The sequence below is a fragment of the Hakea prostrata genome, chromosome 9 (genome assembly GCF_041222555.1).
Source record: "Hakea prostrata isolate BN-2017 chromosome 9, UWA_Hpros_2, whole genome shotgun sequence".
In the NCBI taxonomy this organism is placed as follows: domain Eukaryota; kingdom Viridiplantae; phylum Streptophyta; class Magnoliopsida; order Proteales; family Proteaceae; genus Hakea; species Hakea prostrata.
In genome coordinates this window covers 50,351,321-50,367,163 of record NC_142608.1, presented here as the reverse complement: position 1 = coordinate 50,367,163, position 15,843 = coordinate 50,351,321, and the positions used below count along the sequence as shown (strand labels likewise).

Here is a 15,843-nt window from a genome sequence, read left to right as displayed (position 1 = left end):
GAAAATGAAAACTGATAAGTTAATGATTGACCATTAATCCAAAGAATCTCAATTTCAAATTAAAATAAATTCATCAATTCTAATCCAATGAAATTTATATATATTTTTTTTGTTATGTTTGATGTTTTCTATTTTGTGCCAATAACTTACGATATCTAATATGTGTTTTTCATTATTTTTCGCAATTCCCCCCCCCCTTGAAATTGAGGTAATTTAACAAATTTGTTTATTTTCTATGTTTATACATCTAATGAAAAAAAAAAAAAAACTCGTTAAACAAAAGTCTGTTGGTATCTTGCAGGGAAAAAGGGTTCAAAAATGTGTTGAGTCCTTGGATGTGCTCAAAATATCAAATGCAAGAATAAAGCCTGTGGATGTTACTACCAACTGGGAGACCTTTGACTCCCCATTTAAAAGTCAATGGGAAATTTTTGATTGAAATTCTCTCTTTTTTTATTCGATTTATTTTTATGCGTGTATTTAATGTGGGAAAACATGACGAGTTATTTTAGCTCCACTCATAGTGAATTCTTAACAAGCGCTCCAAATAAACATATTATTATATTGATTAGTAAAAATGGAAGTGAACATGTCACCATCTACAATTTTGATGGGAATTTGTTGCAATGACAATTCACAATCATCGCCTTGAAAGTTTTTACCTGAATCTCTATTCCTCATTTTCTATACATTAAGTGATTTTAATGAAAGAAGAAAGAGTTTGGGCTTTTAACCGCTTAACTAACCTATCATTGGCAAAATATTCTTGGCTGTCGCTGCATCTAAAAATATCTACGCAATAGATTCTCCTTAACTAGTTGATGGCCAACATATATGCATCTACCAACGATTTCAATCCTACTTTAGCTACTAGGGCATTCTTAGAGCAACAATTCTGTCACATCCCTCCAGCCGGTATCCTATTTGGCATACCTGAAGGTGTGATCCGCAGCCTCAAAGATCAAGTTTAGGGCGATCATATCCCACATAGTACAATAATATAATCAAGAGCAAGAACAAATCATTGTATTAAAGAAAATTAAGAAAACAATCAAGACTCAGAAGGATCACAAGAATATCAGAATGCGGAATAAAAGATACCAATCAAAGAGATAATTTTAGAGTATAGCGGGAAATAACTCTATAGACCAAAGCGGAAGTTAGATCAAATCGAAGGTATTATAACTGGAAGAAAAAAATGGAAACTAAGAATTGTTCAAAAACTAAATGTAAGGAGTATCTATGTCCATCAAATAGGGTCTAAAATCATATGACTTCAACTTCAGTATAGAACATTCAAGCTCCAAGGTCCGGCTAAACTTAGCACGCTCTGTCGTCACATGGGTATGCTTCACCGTATTGCTTGTAGTCGCCAAAATCTTGGAAACCAAATGAGTCACCGGCCGTGGCCTCATAGTTCGGGATCTCGCAGTTATCAGTGCCTACAATAAAATATAAAGAAAACATGTGCCCCGAAGGGTAAGCTCAAAGGAATTTAGAAAGTAGTCCAATCACAATGAACATCTACACACAATCTAAAGCAAATATAAATGCAATGATATCAGATAATGAATGCCAATATGCTTCTAACTCTACATATGCTGGTCTCTATTGGTAGACACGCTTTAAGTTATAGCACCATACTCCTCTGGGTAGGTCTCAAATCACTCTTCCCTCAACCTTCTCGGTCTTTTGGGTTCTCCGCGGTAATTGGGTCAAGGCATCCTTCCCGGACTTTCCATGACTGGGTTTTAGGTCAACACTATCGCTCACCACCATTGGTCTGAGTATTGGCGCATGTCAGGGTTAAACTTAACCTAATGCAAGTCATCTACTGAGTCACATCTACTTAGGGTCGGATACATTCATTCCTTGCTTCTCGCGATCATTTCTGGTATCTTTCCCCCGTCATCATCTCCTTCCCGGCTACACAGACTCTTAACCCTATTGGTCATCCACATAAAAAAGATGGGAAACTCCTATGTCCTCTCATGCTTCCCACAATCTCGAGCGCCCACAAGCCCAAGTTTAATATATGCAACTCTACCAATGAATGAGCCCCACAATGTGATTTGAGTCCTCTCACGGGTTGATTACCAGTCTTGAGCGCCCACAAATCCCCATTGTTGCCATGGGTCACTCGGTCTCAATTCCCCTTCCAATAGGGTTAGATATGACAGGGGTTTCCCTAGCCAAATACTTCTAGACCAATCCTAGGTATGTCAACCAGTAGTAAGGGAAAACACCAAGGGGTACCATAGGAAAGCGTCCCATATCACCTCCACTAGTGTCCAAAGACAGAAACGCCAAAAAGACATTCCCCATTCCACAACTACAACCTAGGCAATCGCATCATATCATGATTCTACAAATATCACATTATAGTCCAAATCACATTCACATCATTCATAATCAACTCTAGTATGTAAATCACAACATGATTAACCTACTATAATTACATAAGTAATACAATGTAAAGAGTGAACTACAATAGCTAACTCATGCATTCAAGTCATAACACATCAAGGCATGTAAATATGCATATTGTGAGTGAACGTACTCACCTTGTATCCGACTTTGTAACTTGCAAATAAGAGGTCAGAGAGCAAGTCCAAAATCACCGAAACAACCTTAAACAAACATGTATAGATCATAAGGAATATACTCTAAAGATCGGAGACGAAACGGAGACAAACAGAGCAACGTTGTTGCCAGCAATATGCTTCGTCGATGGTCCCTTAGTCGATGTATTGACCAAGCATACTGTACGAACAGTAACTTCAACTTTGGTCGGAAACTCTTTGAAACACATTAGAACACTCCGAAATTAATAGGAAAATTCTAAAACAATATACTAAGACTATCTATGATGATTTAACCATCTAAAAAGGCCATTGTAATAGAATTCCAACAAATCACCTATTAGGTATAACCTGCGGATCATCATGGAAAGGCTAGAATGAATGGGGATTCATTCTAAAGGAAGGAAAAAATTAGAAAAAAAAAAAAAAAAAAAAAAAGGGAGGTTAAAAATATAAAAAATAAAAAAAAATAAAAAGAGAAATATAAAAATTAATTTAAATTAAAATATAAAAAAAAAAAATTTTGTTTTTAGGGTGAAGGTAGATAGTGGAAGAGTTTTAATATTAATAAGAAGAGGAAAGATAATAATAAAAAAAAAATAAAATAATATATATATATACTAGTAAATATTAGCACGTGCAAATGCACGTGACTATAAGAGAGATAAGGTTGTAAATGGATCGTATTCACCTCAAATATGGTGATATTCAGATTCAAATCCAATTATTAAACACATTATACAAATTCGAATCTGATATCCATTGGATAAGTAAATTTATAGCCGAATGCAAATTTGTTTAATTAATCGGGTTTTCGAGTAGTTCGGATAATATTCTATCCGAATTCAAAGTAATCAAATCGATAAAGATATTCAAATGTAGTTCGAATATACGACATCCAATTAGAGTAACTATTGTTAGTTTAATGGAATTAGCTACTATTAATGAATATTAATGAAGGGATATGATGTATTCCTCAAAATTAAACTTCAATCGGATATGGATATTAGATATAGATAGTATCTGTCAAATATCTAATCAAACCTTTCTTTCAATTACAACCCTTTCTTTCCATAGCAAGATGATGTCCCATAGTTTGCGACTTTGAATCATGGATTTCAATAAGATATTGCATATGGTGATAGTTGGCTTAATCCCAACCTTTAACATCTGGTCCTGCAGAAAGAGGGCAACTAATGTCTTCCCTTACAAAGACAATTGATAAAGGATACATATGTAACAAAATCAGGCTATATTCCCCTGTTGTACCCATTCTTGCAAAGGTTGTCCAAAACCACATTGTAAGTGAATGTGGTAGGCATAGGGCCATTGCCAACTTCTGGCTACAATAAAGAACCCATATGAACAGTGTTTGAACTAAATCCATGGCCACTATTGTGTAATCATGCATCAATGATTATGATAAAAGCAGCAAAATAAAAAACGATTCTTGAACAAGATTATAGATGTGATGATGAGTTCAGAAAAAATATATCTGAATAGTCTCATGATAAATATGTTTGAATAAATATGTGGCATTGGAATACTAATCTCAATTAGCCCATGTTTGTCTTCTAATTCCCATTCATATACAATGGACGGAATTGAAGAGGAAATCGAATAAACTGATGATATGCATGGTAAATAGACACCAAAAAAGGCCATGAATGATAGAGAATAAAATTCCAAATTTGTCAAATTGAGAAAGTGGACGGAATCAATTTAGTTTACCGTAATTGCCGCCGGAAGGAGCCTTGAGGAAGAAGATTATATCTCCTATAGATGACATTCGGCATTTTTCAAGTCTTTTCATTCATCTCTTCCACCACTTTGATATGGATTCGGTCTTTTCAATCTGTGTTGCATGATGACATTATTGTCATCACTTTCATATTTAACACCATTGTCAAGCCGAAGAAAGTGAAGTCCCAGGTCCTCTAAAGGATAATATCCATAATCATGTGCAGAAGGATCCAAATGGCAAAAGAAACTGACCGGAGTGGTTTTATGTGTATGTGATCCTCATGCTTGTCTATTAACAAATTTATAGGCAAAATATGATTTCTGAGATCAAGCAGTTCCAATGAGTGGAGAACCACTTAAATCTAAAAAGCATCTTTAAAGGGAGCCTAATGAGTATATCAGTTGCCAATTCATCTCCCATAGCCAGCAGTAGATCTATATCTTTGGTGTCAACTTTATAGATGTTATGATAAAGGTGTTGCCAAAAAATTCTCAACCACTTATTCAATGCTCATAATTCTCATATCAATTGCCTCAGATATGAAACAACCCGGTGGGTGGAGTGAGGAATGTTGGGATCTGATACTAGAGGATAGCAATAGCGAAAGCCATAATCAAAAAATCACCTAAAATCTCCCAAATCCTCCACAATCATGATCGCCCACCACGACTCTCCACAATCACGCGCATGATGTGATCACTGTGAGTGCAAAACGGACAGGTGATGGAGACCGGTTCACATGTCGAGTTGATCCAAGATAAGAATAGGTTATACACATCACTCGTCCGATTCAACAGATAGAGAAGAACCCATGTTTATCGACACATATAGTCTTGAGATTCAACTGAGCAGTTTTAATGGCATCAACATAGCTACCAGGTCTACCGCCGATCAACACGACATCATTGTCTTCGGATCAAGAAGAAGAAAAGTTTCTGGAGAAGAAAGAGAATATCTTAGAGCATCTGACGAGTTATAGATGTTCCTTGACAGCATATAAGCCTTTCACCTAGCAAAGCTCGCCATGGCCATCGTTTCCAACCCCAATCTTCTTTGGTTTCAGGCTTCTGCTCTGTTTTTCTTTTTTTCAGTAGAGATGTCTCGAGCTCGACCTCCCTCACCCAGTATAGCTTGCTTTTCGTGAACATCCGTTAACAATAATATACCAAAAGAATAACTTGAATTGTGCAAAGGTTTACTTCAATAAGCTCTTACTTTCGATTCAGCGGAAGGTGCAGAATATCTCTTCAATTATTACTTTGTTCTGAACCTCTGCAGAGGTAAATTCTGCAATAATCGAAAGCTGGGAATTTGGAAAAATTAGATGAAAGAGAAAAATCAAACGAACGGGAAAAGAAAGATTGAGAGAGATCGAGAGGGATTCAAAGAAAAATTCAGAAGAAATTCAGAGAGAGTTTGAGAGGAAGAGGGATATAAAGAGCGACAGACTTTGAAAGAGATTTAGAGATAGTGGTGAGTTAGAGAGAGATTTAGAGAGAGTTGTGATTTAGAGAGAGATTCAAAGAGAGTTCGAGAGGGAGAGGGATATAAAGATAGACATACTTTGAAAGAGATTTAGAGAGAGTGGTGAGTTAGAGAGAGATTTAGAGAGAGTTGTGATTTAGAGAGAGATTCAAAGAGAGTTCGAGAGGGAGAGGGATATAGAGAGCAACAGACTTTGAGAGAGATTGAAAGAGGGATTAAAATTAATGATAAATTAATAATAATTTATGACTAAAATGTCTAAATTATCCTTGTAAAAATAAGTAAAGAAATAGCAAATAGTACAACATTATTGGTATTTAGAACAATGATAAGGACAGAAAAGTACAAGAAAAGATTTGCGAAAAAGGTAGAGTACATGCTTTTATAATAGTAGTATGATAAAAAAAAAAAAAAAAAAAAAAAAAAAAAAAAAAAAAAAAAAAAAAAAAAAAAAAAAAAAAAAAAAAAAAAAAAAAAAAAAAAAAAAAAAAAAAAAAAAAAAAAAAAAAAAAAAAAAAAAAAAAAAATAAAAAAAAAAAAAAAGAAAAAATCTTTTTTTTTTTAAAAAAATTTTTTCTGTTTTTAATAAAATATAATTAAAAAAAAAAAAAAAAAATTTTTTAATTTATTTTTATTTAATAAATTAATATAAAAAAAAAAAAAAAAAAGTATAAAAAAAAAAAAAAAAAAAAAAAAATAATATAATCTCTTCTCAATTTCTCTCTTGATTTATCTCTATTTCTCTCTCGACCTCTCTCAATCTCTCTCGGTCTCTAGATCCCCTCAATCTCTCTCCCTCTCGAACTCTCTCTGAATCTCTCGTTAAATCAGCAATGTCTCTAATTCTCTTTGAACCTTTCACTCGATCTCTCTCGAATCTCTCAATCCCCTCAATCTCTCTCAAAGTCTCTCGGTCTCTTGATCCCCCAATCTGTCAAGCTGGATCTAAACTGTGGAGCGTCAGTTCCAATTCGATCGGAGTTAAAGCGCTGGTAGAGATGGCTGAGCCCTAAAGTGGAAACTAGGGTTTCTGTTTTTGGAGAATTCTCGGTGATGGTAATACAAGTATTTGGACGGATCTGGGGTTTCTTTTTTTCTCGTCGAATTGTGATATTCTGTACCTTCCGCTGAATCGAAGGTAAGAGCTTCTTGAGTAAACCCTAATTCTTCAAAAAGCTTTAGCTTGTTTTTTTTTTTTTTTTTTTTTTTTTTTCTGTTACCCGTAGTCAATTCTAGACTTAATTTTAATTTCATATTGATTGAATGTAGGGTTCCAGGCTTTTTGTTGAAACTCTGCCCCTCACAATAGAGGTTTAATTTTCCTAGAAATTTTGTTTCTAAACGAAATCTTTCTCGCCTTTTAACAATTCAAGTTCTTCTTTTGGTATATTATTGTTAACACATGTTCACTGGCGGTGGATGTTACAATTTCATTCCGAAAACTTGATTTTTGAGCTATTGAAGGTTTGTAGGCCCATATCTATTGTCAGCTTCACGTAACAAGAGATAAATAATGGGTCGTAAGTGTTTTCAGGCACCAAACATACTTTGTGTTGTATTCGGTTGCAATTGCATTACAATTGTGCCCACTTGCTAAGGGAATGATGAAACCCAAGCTCTCGAGTTATGGCAGAAACTGCATTTTTAATGGAGAAGATTTATTGTTGATGGCATCCGTGTTGAAGCTAGAGGCTTCTTTCAGATGGAAGACTTAAAAAATTCAAGCTGCTACATCAAGATGAAAAACTTCCACAACATTTGAAGACATAAGGTTTGATTTTATTTTATTTTCATGCTAATACTACTGTAGATGTTTACAAGATCGGAAAGCCAAGAAAAAGTAGACTAAAGACCTCAATGAACAAACCCAAAAATCTAAGTGTTTGTCTTAGAAAACTGTAACTCCATTTGTCAGTGATTGTCATCCTTGCTTACAAAGATGAAGGTTTCCCAATCCCTGTTAGACAGACTACCATGGAGGTTGAGTAGATTTCCATCCGATGAACATTTAATGTTCTTTAGTAGCAATGCTTGACTGGATATTGGTAACAAGAACATTTGACTTGATTGAATATATTAATGGCATCACTCTGACTCTTAACCAATCTATATGGGAACTCTAACATCTTCACTGATGTTGAGAATTGTGCTTCCCCTCCCCCCTTCTGTTTGATTAATACTTGATATAGTTAATAATGGTGTAGAAACTTGACGTTATGCTATTTCGTTGCAAGTTCCACACAAATTTTAAATTTATACCTTTCTGATAATAATCTTCTTCTTTCATGTGATTTCTCAAACCTTATGGCATTTGTACTCACTATCATGATGTTCTCTTGATTTCTCAGGAAAGAAATATGGTTGCAAATCTTCAAGATTCAGAGCCTCCAACTCCACTGTCAGTGATGAAGATGGGTTCGAGGTATTTGAAGATATTCTTGGATAACATTGCCAGTTTGTATGAGTTTTATCAGTTTGTGTCTTCCTCACTTTGGTTTTTCCTGTTATTTGTGTTAGCATCTAACATTGCCATGATGTTTATAGTGTTCAGCTTACTTCATTGATCCTCTATTTCACCCTATAGCTATCAAGTTGGACTACAAAATCCAGCTCCAGCTCTTTATTCGGTATGAACTCCAATTCTGGTCTTGTCCTGCTACATCAACCTTATTTTATTGCATGTCCACAATTTATTTGAACTATTTTACAATTTTAAATGAAATTAAACAATGTAAGACTTGATTTTAAACCAATTAAGCGGCCCTGATCTATCCTAGAACCTCAAATTGATTCCCTGAAAAGAAAATAAACTCAAAGGCCATTAGAATTATCCAATAAAATCGTACAGCAAATATCTATGATAGGTAAATCTGAAAATTGCACGAAGTATATGGGGCTAAATTGTTGAAACCATAATACCATTGATATTGAATACGTTTGACTTCATTATTTTTCTGTTGAGATATTGAACTTTATTTCCCTTGCTTAATAGATTTCTTTGTTTGTTTTGCTCTTATTTCTTTGCCTCTCTTTCCCTTTCACCTGATTTTTCCTTTTTATCATATTATTGTTTCAGTTGCTCGCAATTCGTATAATTCCTTAAGCAAAGTGTAACCTTAATTATATGGAACATGCACTCATCATATCTGCAGGTACTATTAATACCGTTCTATTTTATGCAGTTTTTATGTTAATACTAGCTTGAAAATCTTGCACGAAGTATATGGGGCTAGATTTTTGAATCCATTCATTCATGTCTTTGTTGCCAACTATCTTTATTTCAGTTTATTTTTTAAATCCGTTCATTTATTTACTTATCTCTTTAGAGTACAATGGCAACAACAAAACTGTTTGAAAATCAACGTCAAAGATATAATGAGAAAAGAAAAATCATAAAAGACTACACAAATGCAAACAAAAGAAGGAAAAACAATTTTTTACTTAAAGCTCAACTTACAGTTTCCAATGGTTCAACCAGAAATCCAGAATCTTCAGAGGATGAATCATTCGAAATGGAAGGTTACTATCAATTAAAATACTATACAACTCTTCATTATATTTATATTTATATATCTAGCTACTAGATACTAATTTGATTTTATAATGCAGGAGTATTATTAGAATCGAAAATTTCAAAGTTACATGAGCTTAGAAAGGTTCCTCCATGCAAACATTGTGGAGCAAAGAAATATGAATACGAAACACCTTCTTTTTGTTGCTCTAATGGAGGTGTTATTTTAGTATCTCCGACAATTCCAAATGAATTACCTTTTTGTGCATATGAATACCCAATAAAAACGCATGGAGATGCTCGGGGATCAAATTTATGACGGATGGATGAATGGTTATGACCATAACAAAGGCATCTAAAAGTTTGAAAATGAGAATATGAAGGGATCTTGCCAAATAAAACTTGAAGTGGTGATTTACCATGTAACAGCGGGGTGGGTAAATGGTCAATTAGGTAAGTAGCTGTCAAAACACAAGGACTCCAAAACTTATGAGGTAGACTTCTTTGAAAAGATAGAGCACGGGCCACATTAAGAAGATAGCGGTGTTTGCGTTCAACAACCCCATTTTGTTGGGGTGTATCAATGCAACTATGTTGATGAATAATACCATGGGTTGTAAAAAAGGGCATTTGAATAGTGATTAAAAAACTCACGACCATTATCAGTTCGGAGTTGTTTAATTCGGTATCCAAATTTGGTTTTGATCATAGCAAAAAATTCCCTTAATCGGGACCAAGAATCAGATTTATGATTTAACAAAAACACCTAGGTGCATCGTGAAAAATCTTCCACAATAGTTAAAAATATTTTGCATCACAAATTGAGGGAACGAAGTAAGATCCCCATATGTCACAATGTATCAATTCAAAGCAAGAGGTGATAGAAATTGTACGCAACCATAGCTCCATATATATAGATATCCTTGTATTGTTATTAAGAAAAATGGTTGAATGATTTCATATGAGAGAACCTCAAATATATAGGCAGTATACATCCCATGCTGTTAGGTAACTATGAACAATAAAATAAGGGTACATATCACTTACCTCCCCTCTTAGCTAGACAAATAGCACTTCACCCCCCTCTTAGTTGGATAATATCACTTACCTCCCCTCTTACCTAGCAAATATATCAAACACCTCACCTCTGTTAACTTTCTCGGTTAAATTTAACTTTTACCTTTAAATATTTTTCTAAAACCCCAAACTACCCTTGGTTAAAAATATTTTTTATTTTAAATCCTAAATTACCGTAATTATCCTAACATTTAAAATACTAAATTACCCTCAACTAAAATAATTATTATAAACCAAAACACCATACTTAAAAACCAAATTATCTTTAATTATTAAAAGCCCAACATACCCTCTCTCTCTCTTTTTTCTTCTTCTTTTATATATATATATATATATATATATTTTTTTTTTTATAATTTGATGAAACAATTAAATAAACACCTTCTACTATCAAGTAAAATTAAAAACGCAATTAAAAAAAAAGAGGGTATGTTGATAAAATTAAACAAGTACTATTATTTTGGGTTTTTTTAATTGTTTGATAATTTAAAAAAAGAGAGGGTATGTTGGGCTTAAATAATTAAAGATAATTTGGGTTTTTATTATGATGTTTGGTTTCTTAACAATTATTTTAATTGAGGGTAATTTAATGTTTTAACTTTTAAAGTGATTATGATATTTTAGGGTTTAAAATAAAAAACATTTTTAGACAAGGGTAGTTTGGGTTTTAGAAAAATATTTAACGGTAAAAGTTAAATTTAACCGAGAAAGTTAACAAAGGGGAGATGTTTGATATATTTGCTAGGTAAGAGGGGAGGTAATTGATATTATCCAACTAAAAGGGGGTATAAGTGCAATTTATCCAGCTAAGAGGGGAGGTAAGTGATATTTACATATAAAATAAATATATAAAACATGAAAATGCAATACATGGAAATGTTTGTATGGAAATATAATACATGTAAATGTTTGTATGGAAATGATTTAATAGAGAAACCTAATCAAGCCAAAGCCAAATTGGGATATTGATGAAATGGAATGATGATATGATATGGAAAGAATTCAAATGTAAAGAATGATGAATGGAAAGAAATCAATGAGAGGAGTGCTGAATGGAAAGAATTCAAATGAGAGGATGAAATGATATGGAAAGAATTCAAATGAGAGGAGTGCTGAATGGAAAGAATTCAAATGAGAGGATGAAATGATATGGAAAGAATTCAAATTAGAGACAATTAGGGAAATGATGAAAAATCATCTTTATCACGCCTAATAATTGTTTATCTATTCTACGAGGTTTTGAGGGATTAAAATTTTAGTGTTCTTGTGTCTTTTGCACTAAAGGTGATGGGTATTCTATGTTGGGCTCTAGTCAGTCTAATTTCTGTAATTCCTGTCGAGGCTGCTGGGCATGGACCCCCGTCTCATGCCAATAAGGTGAGGGTAGAGGGAGGCAAGGATCTTGTAACTGAATTGCCAGGCCAACCTAAGGTGGAGTTCAACCATTATGCAGGTTATGTTACAGTAAATGAAACCCATCAGAGAGCTCTCTTCTACTGGTTCTATGAAGCCTCAAGTAACCCTGAAGTAAAACCATTGGTGCTGTGGCTTAATGGAGGTAACAAGACGTATCTCTCCTTAATTAGCAGTTATCAAATTCCTTATGATTTTGAAAGCTAATGGAGGAAATATCGTGATCGCCTCATTTCTCCATACCCTTCTTTCGTGGCATGATGGAGTTTTCCTGATTCTCCTTTACATTGTCATATTGTTTTAGCTTCTTTACAATATTCCAACATTCTACACTATGTTCTCTGACAAGGTAACAATCACGTCTCAGGTCCAGGGTGCTCTTCTGTAGGATACGGAGCTACAGAAGAGATTGGTCCTTTCCTTGTTGATAAAGATGGAAAAGGGCTGAAATTCAATCCACACTCATGGAATAAAGGTTTTGAAATCTTTAACTTCTCTGTATACCTATATATACACTTAAAACAGCATTAATTGAATTGCGCTTGTGTTCCTATTGTTCCAGAAGCCAACATTTTATTCTTGGAATCTCCAGTTGGTGTTGGCTTTTCATACTCAAATACAAGCACTGATTATGGTATTCTTAGTGATACCTTTACAGGTGAGTTAATTTGATGCCTACCTAGTTCTATCTTGAGATCTTTACAAATATAGAATAATTGATCTTCTAATTGGTCTTTACTGGTTTAGCAAAGGATACGTATACCTTCTTGCACAGATGGTTCAACAAATTCCCGATGTATAGAAGCCACAGTTTTTACATTGCAGGGGAGAGCTATGCAGGTACATAAACATAGCCAGCTTCGTAACCCTTTAGCTAATTATCAATTTCATGTTTCTATCACGACTTACATGTACCTGATGAACAGGGAGATACGTTCCAGAGCTGGCTGAACTTGTATATGATATGAACAAGGATCCTTCTCTCCATATCAACCTGAAGGGTTTCTTGGTAATGATCACTACTAGATAATATAAAAATCCTTCATGGTATGTGTATAGTCTTACTAGTTGAGATTTTCTGTAAAAATTATAGTTGGGTAATCCTGAGACATCGAATGGTGATGATTGGAGAGGTATGGTGGATTATGGATGGAGCCATGCTGTGATATCAGATGAAACTTACAAAGTTATCAAGGAAAACTGCAATTTTTCCTCAGATGATAGATGGGATAACGATATTTGTGTCAACGCTGTGGATGAGTTTCTTAATCAATATAAAGGGATTGATATTTATAGCCTTTATACCTCTCCCTGTAGCACCAACAACTCAACTGGCTCAGATAATGGATCAATGCAAGTTTTGTTCAACCGCAAGTCTAAGATGGTCAGTTCATTTTCTTGTCCTAGTTCTTGTAAAAAATGCTTCTTCTCTAATCTGACAACAAAAATTTTCCCAGTTGCCAAGGATCGTGGGTGGTTACGACCCCTGCCTTGACAATTATGCAAAGACTTTCTACAACAGCCCCGAAGTCCAGAAGGCCCTCCATGTCAATGATGGTTATCAGCTCAAGAACTGGAGCATCTGCAAGTATGTCTCTCTTTCTCCATAATCTTAGCTTAAAATTTTTGGCTTTTCATGGAAGAAGAGAGGAGAGTTTACGGTGGTTCAGTAGAACTTTTCAACCTAAATCCATGGATAGAGGCTGCGGTATTTTCTTTTCTTTGGGAATTTGTAACTTTATATTAGGGGTGAGGACTATTACATATACTACAGTTGAACCCATGAGTTTTTCACTAAGAGGCACCAGCTGTTACCAACTAAGAAAATCTTTTTGTACACCTTTTGTTGTAGATATCTGAGAGAGTTTGGGATTGTTAGAATTCTTAGCATTTGAACTTCGAATTATAGTTGAGTGTGTGCACTAGCTTTCTCACGAATAGATTAGGAATAGAAATCCCTGTTTGATACAACTCTAGCTGAGGTTGTCTAGTACATACAAAACTCCTCGTGCAATATGGATCAGTTGCATGGGTCCAAGTAAGACTCTTGTTGGTTCACTAGCAGTATCTAGCTCTTGATTAGGAGTCCGGATCATCTCTCCACTAGGGGAACACTTCTCTTTCAGGATTAAAGTTCACATGGGCCCACACAATAGTTGTGATAAAAAACATCAAGAGAGCTGAGCTAGACTCCATGATTGGATGTGTTAAATCAAGTTCTTTAACATATCATTCATTATACTAGTTGAATATTCTAGTACTCATACATCAAAGATGCCTTTCTAACACTTCGTGGTTTTACTTTGGATGCAGTAAGACAATATTGTCCAAATGGTCGGAGTCAATACCTTCCACCATACCTATATACAAGAAACTAATTGCAGCAGGTCTCAGGATATGGGTCTACAGGTAGGGAACTATGAAGAAGGGGATCTACAAACCAACAAAACCCTTGATATTACAGGTGTAGGAGCTTATCTTTTGAACCTTATGGCTCATGAGTTCATATTTCTTTCTTTTTGTTTAGTGGAGACACGGATGGAAGAATTCCTGTTTTGTCCACAAGATACAGCTTGAGTGCTTTAAAACTACCTATCACTACAACATGGAGATACTTGGTATCACTGAAGCAGGTAATCTAGACATTGTCATCTTACCAACGGGATGATTCTCCTATAGATAATTTGAAAAGCAGACTAGTAGTTATGTGGGCTGTTATGAATTCAGGTGAGCGGGTGGTTCCAAGAGTACAAGGGACTCACATTTGCAACATTTAGAGGAGCTGGACATGCGGTGCCCATTTTCAAACCCAGAGAGTCTTTGGCTCTCTTTGCATCCTTTCTTGCTGGAGAATCTCTACCATCGAAACCATAAATATTGACAATGGATTGTAACTATTTTATTTTTCGGAACATGGACAATGATTTGGTTATAGATCTGCCAGTTGTCACCGATCAGACACTTAAGGATACTAGTTGTCTTTAATACTTTTGGTTGTTTTGGTAGAAAGTTGTCTTTAGTATTAGTTCTTGTGTTTCTCTTTTTCTTTTTCAAATTGGTTCTTGTGTTTGTCACAATATAAATACTCTTGTACTTCGCATTACATTCAAGTTGGATTTTAGAATCACTACATAGTATCGATTGTTGTTTCGGGCCTGTGTGCCTTTTCTTTCTTTCTGGGTTAATGGCTTCCATGCTTCTTTGGCTTCCTCCGTTCCGCCCTCTGTATGGGCTCCTCCACCTCCATCTTCTTGGGTGTCTCTGAACTTTGGAAGTGGACTACCAATCAAGTTGAATGCTACGAATTCCCTTGTGTGGAAAGCGCAGTTTCTCCCGCTGAGGAAAGCAATTTTTCAATATATAAATACTCTTGTACTTCACATTACATTCAAATTGGATTTTAGAATCACCATATGATATCAATTGTTGTTTCGGGCCTGTGCCCTTTCCTTTCTTTCTGGGTTAATGGCTTCCGTGCCTCTTTGGCTTCCTCCATTCCGCCCTCTGTACGGGCTCCTCCACCTTCGTCTTTTTGGGTGTCTCTGAACTTTGGAAGTGGACTACCAATTAAGTTGAATGCTACAAATTTCCTCATGTGGAAAGCGTAGTTTCTCCGTTTCTTAGAGGTTAAGATATAATCGGGTATGTTGAATATTCTTTCCCACTACCATCCTCTCGATTCTATTCTTCAAGCTGACGCCTCCTCCATCTTCTTCAATTTTCGTCCGCACCGATGGGATCACCAAGATTAGTCAATATTAGGATGATTGATTTCTTCTCCGATTCAACTTTGCCGCATGTTGTTCAGGTCAAAACCTCCACTTATGCTTGGAATATCCTCAATCAGCTTTATGCTTTTCGCTCCAGGGCCAAAATTCTTGATTTGATTGTTTCGTGTTCGTAAAGCTTCGCTCTCTATTGGTCATCCCCAAGTCATAGATAAAATGAAAAGTTTTCTCTATACATGGCAAGCCCGAGTTGAGTTCAATCCCCCTTGGTAATGTATTCCGGATTTTGCTAGCGTGGTGCCT

The 15,843-nt window shown here is 35.1% G+C and overlaps 1 protein-coding gene across 1 annotated transcript in view; it reads left to right on the top strand.

Annotated features, from left to right (window-relative positions):
- LOC149005441 (serine carboxypeptidase-like 32) overlaps positions 1 to 14,686 on the top strand; it is a 25,128-nt gene extending 10,442 nt beyond the window's left edge. The window contains exons 2-12 of the mRNA XM_089135900.1: positions 8,160 to 8,233; positions 11,684 to 11,957; positions 12,180 to 12,287; positions 12,375 to 12,470; positions 12,560 to 12,652; positions 12,739 to 12,821; positions 12,906 to 13,196; positions 13,270 to 13,400; positions 14,126 to 14,221; positions 14,340 to 14,445; positions 14,540 to 14,686. Coding sequence (XP_088992026.1) covers positions 8,160 to 8,233; positions 11,684 to 11,957; positions 12,180 to 12,287; positions 12,375 to 12,470; positions 12,560 to 12,652; positions 12,739 to 12,821; positions 12,906 to 13,196; positions 13,270 to 13,400; positions 14,126 to 14,221; positions 14,340 to 14,445; positions 14,540 to 14,686 — 1,499 coding nt within the window. The remainder of the gene's footprint in view (positions 1 to 8,159; positions 8,234 to 11,683; positions 11,958 to 12,179; positions 12,288 to 12,374; positions 12,471 to 12,559; positions 12,653 to 12,738; positions 12,822 to 12,905; positions 13,197 to 13,269; positions 13,401 to 14,125; positions 14,222 to 14,339; positions 14,446 to 14,539) is intronic.
- Positions 14,687 to 15,843: the final 1,157 nt, after the last annotated feature.